At 41.0% G+C, this 11,182-nt stretch overlaps 1 protein-coding gene across 1 annotated transcript in view; it reads right to left on the bottom strand.

Moving 5' to 3' along the window:
• Positions 1 to 486: 486 nt before the first annotated feature.
• Positions 487 to 11,182, bottom strand: part of LOC108797605 (GDNF family receptor alpha-2-like) — a 39,923-nt gene continuing 29,227 nt past the window's right edge. Inside the window, exons 5-8 of the mRNA XM_018569228.1 lie at positions 8,081 to 8,190; positions 6,886 to 7,020; positions 3,575 to 3,690; positions 487 to 1,096 (exon numbers count right to left, since the gene is read on the bottom strand). Coding sequence (XP_018424730.1) covers positions 953 to 1,096; positions 3,575 to 3,690; positions 6,886 to 7,020; positions 8,081 to 8,190 — 505 coding nt within the window. The 3' untranslated portion in view covers positions 487 to 952. The remainder of the gene's footprint in view (positions 1,097 to 3,574; positions 3,691 to 6,885; positions 7,021 to 8,080; positions 8,191 to 11,182) is intronic.

Here is an 11,182-nt window from a genome sequence, read left to right as displayed (position 1 = left end):
CTTGCATTCAGCAGCAAAAGTAGGGTATTAGAGGCTTTTGCAGGTATTTGACAACAGTCTTTATTCCAAAGGCCATCATGGCCCCCAGCAAACATGGCTGAGCCAATCATTCTCAGGGGATAAAGTGATCAGCTAGGTAAGATTTTCACAACTGATCACTATTGTCTGAGATATGTGGCACACAAGTGACCCGTCTGTCCTTCATATACCCAACTTGAAAGTTTTCCCAATGACATGTAGAAAAAGAAATAGCAGACGGATCATGCATGCATAAACAGCTGTCATCTGAAGTCTGTAGTCACCTATAGTCCCTTTCTAGAGGTTTCAGAGAAGAAAAGAAACATCACTGCAGTTTATCAGGCAACTACATTTGTTAGGTAACTACAACTAACTTGAACTTATTCAAGGTTCATGTTCAGCCTTCTTGTGCGGTGTAGGAAAATATCGCATAGATTTTTCGTCTAAGCCTACAATTGATACTTGTCTACATGTATAACATTAATATTATTAGGAAGTACAGTCTTAAGTTACACAAGCAGAAGAGCAGGATCCTGGTTTTTATTAGGTCAACATGGTGTCCATAAAGATTTATTTTGCAATACCTTCCTTTTAGTAGAATTACCAGTCACAAGTGTGAATGTAAAGCAAGCTGTAATTGCAGTTTACTGGCCACAACAATCCACAGTCAATATATGGGCACTTCACACCTTCTCTAGATGTCTTGCTTTTCACAAGTCTTTGTGGTGGGTGGCCGTTAGTTGTTGACACAAGCCAGTTGATCACCATGTTTTGCAAGTCATCAACAGTCATATAGTACAAGGCTGAAAACACAGTTTACGTACTGATGAATTGTCCATGTGTTTTTTCTTTCCCAACCTAGATAGTGAGCAAAAACCAGCATGTCCATGATGATTGTTCTGTAGCGTTGGTCTTAGATGCAGTGCATCTAAGCTCATATAGATAACATGACTTTCAAAAGGCTAAACAAAGTTGTAATCAGCAATGTCGAAGTTAAAAGCAGAGATGAACCTCCAGATGCTGAATTCGAGGCCTCTTTTGTCTTGACAGGAAGGACTTGCATTGTATGTCCTTTTGCCTGCTGAATGGTACAATAAAAAGAAATATTATACCCAATCACCATAGGTATCACTATAGTCAATGCAATGGACCTAGAAGATCCGGGGGGCCAGTAAACGTTCTGTTTTTTCTGCCTATATAATAAATAATGCAATTGTGAACTAATTAGGACAGCTAAAGGATAAGGCTTATATACATATATAAATAAGTATAAAAGCAGTCTGAAACAAATCTTTCATGTGGATCATGCATAATTGCCAAGTAGGTAAAAAAAGAATTTAAAGGAGAACTATGAGGTGAGTGAACCTCATAGTTCACCTCATAGTTCTAGCCGACCTGTGACAATGAGACTGTCACAGGTCGGCTCAGTAGATCGGGAGGTGAGCGAACACATACCGGGTTCGCTCGCCTCTCGATCCTGTCACGGCTCTCTGCCGTGACAGGGGGAGGGGCTGGATTCCCCTCTCCCCGCTCCGATCTGCCAGCGCTGACTGGCAGAACGGGAGGGGGGGGGGGGGGGTACGGCTGGCTCTGCCTCTAGATAGGCAGAGCCAGCTGTCACACGCAGCTGGGCAGATCCCGTCATCTACGTCGGGATCCTTTCCGGCTGCGGCGTCTCAGTATACCGCGAGCTGTAGCTCGCGGTATACTGAGCTTAGGGTAACGGGAGGACGCTAGTTTGTGTCCTCCCGTTACCCTGAGGAGAACTATGGGGAAAAACACTGACCCCATAGTTCTTCTTTAACACAATACAGTTTACTCTGCTATCCTAGAATAGAGTATGTCAATATGGGGTTAAAGTGTATCTAAACCCAAGAATAATATGTATTATAGAGCCGCTTACCAGTCCATAGATGTCAAGGCTGCATTCGTTTTTTTGCAGGCTAAGAACATTTTTGCAATTACAGAAATATTCCTTTTAATCCTGCTGCAAATCATTTTCCCTTGGTACTTTCTGTGCACTGAATTGAAAAATAAAACTTATCAGCGTTCCCATCTATCTTCTGTGAACTACAGGGCATCACCTCCCTATGTAATGGAGGTGAGAAGAGGTAGAGATGTTTGTACCGTATATACTCGAGTATAAGCCGACACGAATATAAGCCGAGGTACCTAATTTTACCACAAAAAACTGGGAAAAAATATTGACTCGAGTATAAGCCTAGGGTGGGAAATGAGGCAGCTACTGGTAAATGTACAAAATGAAGATAGATACCAATACAATTACATGAATATTTATTTAAAAGAAAAACAATAACCTAGCTCTGTAAGTGGAAAAGGGGGTACAGGGCTACATATCATGTACTACGGATCATTTAACCCATTCATATTAGCAGAGGATAATTGTAAATCTATTGTTCAGTGCATTCTATATGTAGTATATAGTACATGTACATATAGAGTGCCTGCAACAATACATTTACAATGATCCTCTGCTAACATGAATGGGTTAAATGATCCATAGTACAGGGCTACATACAGATCATTTAATCCATTCATGTTAGTATAATTGTAAATGTATTGTCTGCACTGTATTAGCAGTATATACTCTATATAAAGTATATACTGCTAATACAGTGCAGACAATACATAATTGCTTAATAAATCCCCCCCAAATCTGCCCTCACTCACTGTGTGACTGTGCCGGAGAGAGCAGGGACGAGTCAGCGGCGTGGCTGGTCCAGTGGGAGGAGCTCCAGGTGGGGTCCTAATTTAGCTGACTTAGAGGTGCCTGCCAGCTAAATTACAACCCCACCTGGAGCTTTCTTCTTACTTACCTCGCCGAGCGTCGCGTCACTGCTGCTCCGGTGGGCGGCGCTCAGAGCTGGGTCATCTGGCAGTCTCCGGCCACCTAAATTAGGACCTGGAGACTGCCAGATGACCCCGCTCGGAGCGCCGCCCACCGGAGCAGCAGTGACGCGACGCTCGGCGAGGTAAGTAAGAAGAAACCTGACCACTTTCCTCAGTGCTCGAGACGCTGACTCGAGTATAAGCCGAGGGGGGCATTTTTCAGCACAAAAAATGGGCTGAAAAACTCGGCTTATACTCGAGTATATACGGTATTTCAAATTAGGAGCACATCCTCTGGTGATACCGTAATGCTGCTCCTCTATAGATACAGTGCAGTAAATGAATGTTGTCACCTAAGAACAGGAAGCGTATTACTGGCAAGATCACCAGGTAAAACTAAGGGGAAAAAAATGAAAAATTGAATTGAATGCAGCCACTGCATCTATGGAGTGGTAAACTGCAGTATATTACATTTTTGGGGGGTTTAGGTACAATTTGACCTTGTAATGGATATTTGACAGCCACCAGCCTAGGCAATCATCTTCCATACAAAGTATAAAGACCTATGAGCATAGAAAGACTCCCAAACAATTCTCCACAGAGAACCTAAGTAAAATTTTGAATGCTGCATGTATAATCCATATAATAAATAAAAACTCTTTCAAAGTGAAATAACCTGTTTTTTTCTGCAAAGATTATCTCTCACCTCATTAATTATAGGAAAAACTGGCAGAGTGCATGCTTTGTCTGTAAAAGGATCTGCCGGTTTAGGATCTATATCCATTGCGTCGCTGTTGTTAATCTCCGTCTTGATTGCACTTTCTGAAAAGTAAAAATACAAATATATCAGTTTCCTTTAGGTTTTTCTAAAATCATCTGTTCTGTATACATTGTTGAAAGCATCACTGCCTTCTCTCGATATAGAAACACTTGTGTAGCACTCACCCCTGAAGGAGCCGCTGGAATAACCCGGGTCACCCATAGCCTGTCTAGTGATTATAGCAACCCGCTGCCCCATTAGCATTAACTGCCCTCTTCTAGTGACCCACATAGTTGATATCCAGGCCAGAGGTATGATGCTGAAGAACTTTATTAACATATTCACACTGGGAGAGAGGGTATAGGGGGCCTAGACATCCAGGGCAGAACAAACACAGACTCTGGACACACCAGCCTCTTTTAGTAATTCAGTGTAGATCCACTTGTAGCACAGTTGACACTATGTATATGAGCAGCAGATGAGCAGGGATTGGCACAAATTCTCAGTAGGAAAGACACCAGAAATGCTCCTGAGGTCCTCTATTTTCCAGGCACCTCCAGCAGCTATCAGCTTCCCTGGTTCTCCTCCTTCAACAACAGCAGAACCCTCCCTCTAGACTTTAGGCCTAACAGAGCATTTTCCACCATCAGGTATTCCCACCCCCAGGCCTAGCCCAGGGGCAGACTGGACAGCACTCCAACCAGAACTAGCACATGGCTGGAGCCATACTGAGCACACAGCAATTCCTTTGAGTATATATGCCCTGTCCCAGCATGCAACACTGGCCATGAGAGTCCCAATGGTTGGCTGATGAACTGCACACACACTCAAAGTGTCCCTCATTGGATGTCCCACACTGCAGCAGAGTCACACTCCACTCAGGCAAGTACAATCAATGCCAGAACACCTGGAATTAACCATATAAATGCCAACTATATTTCAGCCAGACTGACTACAGCTCTGGCAATCACTACATTTCTAGTAACCACTCCACTAAAGCTGGTAGGGGCTACACTTGTATACATGGAAAGAAAAATTTAGCAATTTGGCTAGTAGTTTTGTGTGTTTCAAAAAATGGTGTAAAATTCATTTCAGTACAGCGTTGCATGACGGAATAAACGTCAGTCAAAGTATCGCAGCGCTGAATACTGAAAAATGGCCTGGCCAGGAAGGGGGTCTAAACACCTGGTCTTGAAGTGGTTAATGGATGGTTCTTCATGTCTTATTCAATAAGGGCATAGGATTTTTTTATGATTGAAAAGGCAATTGCAGCCTTGTGTTTGACATGGTAACCTTTTTCAAAATACATCGACTGCATATAATGCAGATATGGGTTATTATATGGGTACATCTACAATGCAAGCCATTTGTTGCCTAATCATATATCTATCAACTTTGAGCAGTGATTCTGATTATTAACAGACATGACTAATGCTCAATGCTACTCAATAAGCAGAACAAATATCTGGGCTATATTTTATTAGACATGTGCACCGGCAAAAAATGTGTTTAGTTTCGTTTCGGATTTTGCGTTTTTTGGGGATTCGGGTCCGAAAGTCAATTCTTTTCGGGATTCGGACGAAATTCGTTAGCGCTAGTCTGTACAAAATATCGTTTAGTTTGTTTGTAGCAGCAGTGACATTTGAGAAAAGAAAAAACATTTCAGTGTGCTGAAGAGGAAAAAAAAGGTTCTCTCCCGATTCATACCGGACCCTTTAGGTCTGGTAGGAATGTTAGGAGGGACCCCCCCCCCCAAGTTAAAACACACAAAAAAGTGCGTGGGGTTCCACCCAAAATCTATACCAGGCCCTTTAGGTCTGGTAGGAATTTTAAGGGGGAACCAGCCCCCAAAAATGGGGGGAAAAGTTGGGTCCCCCCTAACATTCCTACCAGACCCTTGAGCCGAGCACAGGCAGGGCAGGAAAGGGGGGGGTGATCGAGTGGCCCCCCTCCCTGCGCCTTACCAGGCCACTTGCTCTCGGCATTGGGAGGGTGTCCCCATGCCGATGGGGACAAGGGCATCTTCCCCACAACCATGACCTGATGGTTGTGGGGGTCTACGGGCAAGGGGGCTAATTGGCATTGGGGTACCCCCTTGCACCCCTAGCCATTCACTAAAGGTTTTAAATAAAATAGTTATTAAAAAGTCCAGACTCTTAGAAAAAATCCTTTAATTGAAAAAAAAAGAAAGAGTCAATTTTTGACAAATCCTTTAATTAAAAAAAATGCCTACATCGATGTAATCCAGCGTCAATCACGATGCACAACGCCCGCCGATCTGCATGATCTCCCGAATGCCATTTGGGTCTGTGAGCAGAGGTGTCATAGTACTTTTCATATGCAACGAACGAACGATACGAAAACGGAACGACACTTCGTTCCGTTTTCAGTATCAGAAATTCAGATTCGTTCGCATTCGTTATATCTGTAATTCGGAATTCGGATACATCCGAATCTCCGAAATTTCGTCTGAATTTTGATTCGGAGCGAAACGAATCGCACATGTCTATATTGCATATTCACATTTGACTATTTGACTTTTCAGAATACACTATACTTTTAGTATACTAAATAGTAATATTCATACAATAAAGTGTTGTGTGGAAGGATTCAGTTGCAATGCCAATTTTCATGCAATAAGGTGCTTGTAAGTGTTTAACCGTGAGTAATTATTGATAGCATGGCTTTACATTTAAACATGTTGTCATTAGAAGAGCCATGGTCATTCATTAATGTTTTAGTGGCTGGATTATCTGCTCTTTGTTTGAAAAAAATAATATATAGGCCAAAGGCGTGACAGGATGGTAAAATGAAATACATATGCACAAAAAAAGCTACACTATTGTTCCTCAGATGTCATCCACTATCCTATTGCTGGTAAGTACAGTATTTTCAGCACCCCTCTGGTCATGGCATGAGGGGTCCACAGGGATTTTTTCTCTTTCCTCCTTCCAGATGTCACCAGACATCTGGCTGTCACAAGATTTCACAAGCCCTTTCAGTATGGCATGCTTTAATATTTGAATATGAAAAGGAAAAGTGTGATTTCTTTCCTGACATTACTGTCCTTGTACTTTGGAAGCTTCTGTTATGTCATCTTTTTTCTATAACAACATGGTGCTCATTTAGCCTAAGGCTGACTAAAACTTATGCAACCTATATATTTTGGTAATCAAATACTCTTTATAATATGCAATTGATTGTATTTTAAACTCCGTAGTATAGCTATTGAAGCAACATTTGACATTCTCACTTACTTAGACACTTGTTAGAGGTAAACATTGAGAGAATGTTCTTGCAGTCATCCTCCTGGTCTCCACTTCCTTCACAAGTGCACCACAGAGATATCTCCATAGTTGAGTTATTAATGAAGTTCGGGGTCATTACAGTACCTATGCAGGACATAAACCAAAGTTAATAATGCACTTGTTTAAAGATAATTTAACACTAACTCTATAGTTCAAGCCCCACAACATATCAGCAACATAGTATCTCTTCTCAGCCACAGGTCTATTATAAAATGGCACTGGGATTTGGTAGCAGTTGTAGATCTGACTGGTGTCTATTGCAAGAACTGCAGACTGTCAATGTCAGCCCGTGATCATGCACAGGACCTGAAATGCTCAGGTCCTGAGTATCTGATGCTGCTGCAGGTTGATCTTTCACATTGTATTTACACGAGAAACCCCAACAATATATCTCTGACCTAATCAGGTTTTGCTTTGTTTTAAAGTGGAAGTTTACCCTAGAATTACTTTATGAACATTAAACAGCCATATAACACATGCACCTAGATAAATGCATAGCAACATGTTTGATTTCTGTCAGTGCTCCAGTTTTGCATTGGAAACTGTCAGCCATTAACCAGCAACACCATGTAAGTCATGATGTTGCTCAGCCTCAGGTGTGCTATCAATGATTGATTACAGGGTACATAGGAAGTAATTCACAGTCAAGCTTTGTAATAATGTAGATATCATAGGGGGCTGATGATACTATCAGTTGCATGAGGTTACTAGTAAATGGCTGGCAATTTCCAGTGCTGATTGTAGGAAACTGGAGTGTAGGCAGAAGTTAAACATGGCGCTATTAATTTATCAAGGTACATATGTTATATGGCTGTTTATTGTTCGTAAAGTATCCCCAGGCCTAGCCCGGGGGCAGGCTGGACAGTACTCCAACCAGAACTAGCACATGGCTGAAGCCAGACTGTTTTATAGATACAAAAAAAAAGAAAACAAAGAAACAAATAAGAAAAAACTGTAGCAAAAAACAAACATGGCTACTGTATAATAAGTATTGAACACACTACTCTTTAGAACCTCCCTTTTTATTATGCATGTTTTAAATGATAATTAATAACAGTTGAGAAATGATGAATAATAACAGTTATGACAGGTAATTATATGACACTTGAAATAAAAAATCTTTACAAATATAACAGTATCTCACCTATCATTCTCATGTAGGACTGTATGCACTGACTGTGATTTTCTTGAGGGCAACTGCCTGTCTTTTTGTTAAGGAGTTGGCAATGTTTTAGGTAGTCAAGAAAACGTGATCTGAAAGAAGGCAGGTAATCAATATAAAGAAATATAATCAATATAAAAAAATGTCAGTTGCATCTTAAATATCCAACACAGAAGCTGACAATACATTGGAATGTCTTTTGTCAGTTGCCATAAATATGACAGCTAATTCTGCTGTGAGTGCCAAGTCTGTATATTTTAAAGGGAAAATGTGTAACTTCAGTGGACACATATGCTTAGCTAATATTGACAATATTATTTACCTTCATGCAATTTTGTGTGTGATGTTCCCCTTTTTTACAAGCTTCCACTTCCTATTTCGACGATTAAATGAAGAGATTTGTAGATTAGCTACTAGAGACATGATAGATTAACTACTACAGTGACTCTGCCTAAGTGTCTAAAGTGCGTGTCTAATAAAAAAAAAAAAATCAGTACTAGGGATGAGTTTATCTACCTGAGTTCAATTCGTGTTGAGCTAGTCGAATTCTGCGATCTGCATTCCTTGAACTTAGCTGCGAACCTTACTGGAGTCGGGGGGGGGGATAACTTGATGCTAAATTCTGGGCATTTGCAAGGTTAATAGGCAAGCTTTTGTAACATAAAAAGGGCATGGGAAGTTAATCACTGCCATTGAGGACATGCAAACATTTACATTAACAGCAAAACAAATGTTTAGAAAAAAAGAAGGAAAGCTGGGGTTTTGTAGGCATCTAAATGACAACTTCCAGACCAATGAATTTATAAAAATATACTATTTATTCGTATCAAATTAATAAAATGATTGAATTGAAATATGTAAAAAATGACAACATGATTATATATCTCCCTGAAAAGCTCCCTCCATTTCTGTTCTGTCCTTCATATATATATAAATAACATGATTGGTAAAATTACAAGGCATGATGGTAGAAAGCCATGATTAGACATAATTAACACGATTTGATAATCTGACTTAACAGAAACATGATTGTTGGTAATTTGACATGATACAGCGTTATCGAAGGTTTGACAGAGGAGGAGCCTAGTTTTCTCTCAACGTTTCGCGCTTAGGGGCGCTTCTTCAGGAGAGGGAGGTTGTCATTCAAATGGATCAGTGTGTGTGTGTGCATCTCTGTGCAGGCCCGTCCAGGCACAGCACCTGGGTCACAATCACCGGAGCAGATGAGGGGAGAGAGGCCCGGACCACGAATCCCACCCAGAGCAGCATAAACTGAGAGGCATTGAGGGTAGCCAAAGTCCTGGAACTGCTTATTTCCCCGACCAGAACTGAGGGGTGTCCGTCCTCCTTTCACTGTGGAGCCCCAGCACAGAATTCCTACTGAATCTAAAGCATAATATTTTTTTAGAGTACTAAATAAATATCTGTACATTTTAAATTGTGACTTTCTGTGAAAATGGCAAAAACTGTATTTTTATTTTAAAAAACTCTGGATCAACAGTGGGTAATTGTGGGCATAGCGTTCTGTTTAGGCTTTTCTTCTTTTTGTTTTTTTCATACCTCTATAGGTTGAACTTGTGTCTTTTTTCAACATGACTAACTATGTAACTATGTGTGTTATTTGTGTGTGTGTAATTTTTTGTGTGGGGGAGAGAGGTTTGTGTATTTTTAATTTTATATTTTAATTTTAATGTTATGTTTTCATTTATTTTACTTATATTTTCTTTTATCTTAAGTATGATCACCAGGTTGGTGACAGTATATACACCAATTGTGACAGGTCGTTTTTGGAGAATTGAAAGAGAAAAGCTGATTGGTTGCCATGCACAGCTGCTCCAGATTTTGTCTGCTCCAGTTTTGATAAATTCCCCTCAGAGTGTTCAATCTCCTTTTTCCCTGTTGCTCGGTGGTTACTAATGAACACTGAAGTACTATATACTGAGCTCTTCCGTGTTCATTTACAATCTGAAGAAGATTGTTAAACATGAAAGACATGTTTACCGACCTCCCTGCTCATCATCCTGAACAGAAGTAACCGATAAGGCCAGCATGAAGTCAGGACGTGACAGCGATGGTTGAGGGGGCAGCGGCACTCCAAGTGAGTACATAATCAGCCCTCCTGAGCTATGTCAGAGGGCAGTGAAAAGTGCAGGAGATGACACTGCAGAGTGAGAATAGAGGGGAGAGGAATGGTCACATTTATTTCAAATGGCTGCAATCAGAGAATGTTACTAAGTAGCTGATCACAGATATTTATTAATAAGGAGGGTTGAGGGACCCTTCTAATATAAGTTCAGGAGAGTTACTGTGTAACCTTCTGTAAGGGTTTGGTACACAAGCAGAAGGTAGTAGTATAGGAGCAGGCAGAAGTGTAGTCAGAGAACAAGCCAAGGTCAGTAGTCAAAGGTATTAAGTATGAAGCAGAAGACGATGAGAGTAGTCGGTGAATCAGCAGCCAAAGGTCGGTACACGGGTAGAAGTATGAGAGGATTGTATCATAGAAGAAGCAGGAAGCAAGATATTGGCAGGAGCACAATAATCTGGCATACAGGAAGTACAGAGGCATGGCTTAAATACTAAGTTCAAGGTAGAAGCAAGGAGTTCAGAGTTCAGCAGAAACTACGTTTACTTGAGGATTACACATTATTATTATTTTACAGGATTTATATAGCGCCAATAGTTTGCACAGCGCTTTACAATATAAGGAAGATATTACAATCACAATACAATTCAAGACAAGATGGTAAGGAGGGCCCTTCCTGTGAGGGATTACAATCTAAAAGGGAGGGCCCTGTGTAGCTGTGTGGGGATGAATTGCTTGAGAAAGTGATAGTTCAGTGGTTAGGTTGAGGTGGGATAGGCTTCCCTGAAGAGATAAGTCTTAAGGGATTGCCTAAAGGCAGTCAGAGTGGGTGATAGACATACACATGAGAGCAGGCAAGAAACTATCCAAGGTTTCAAGGTGGCTCAGCAGGTAGAGCCACTGCCAGACACAGCAGAGGCCCTGGGTTCAGATCAGGATCCTGACACTTAGTCTACATATCATTTACCCTGTGTTTCTATTAATATCTTTATGTATCACCG

This window comes from Nanorana parkeri, unplaced genomic scaffold (genome assembly GCF_000935625.1).
Source record: "Nanorana parkeri isolate BGI_ZX_2015 unplaced genomic scaffold, ASM93562v1 scaffold1306, whole genome shotgun sequence".
Lineage (NCBI taxonomy): Eukaryota > Metazoa > Chordata > Amphibia > Anura > Dicroglossidae > Nanorana > Nanorana parkeri.
The sequence above is the reverse complement of the archived record's forward strand: the minus strand, read 5'-3'. Positions and strand labels throughout refer to the sequence as shown.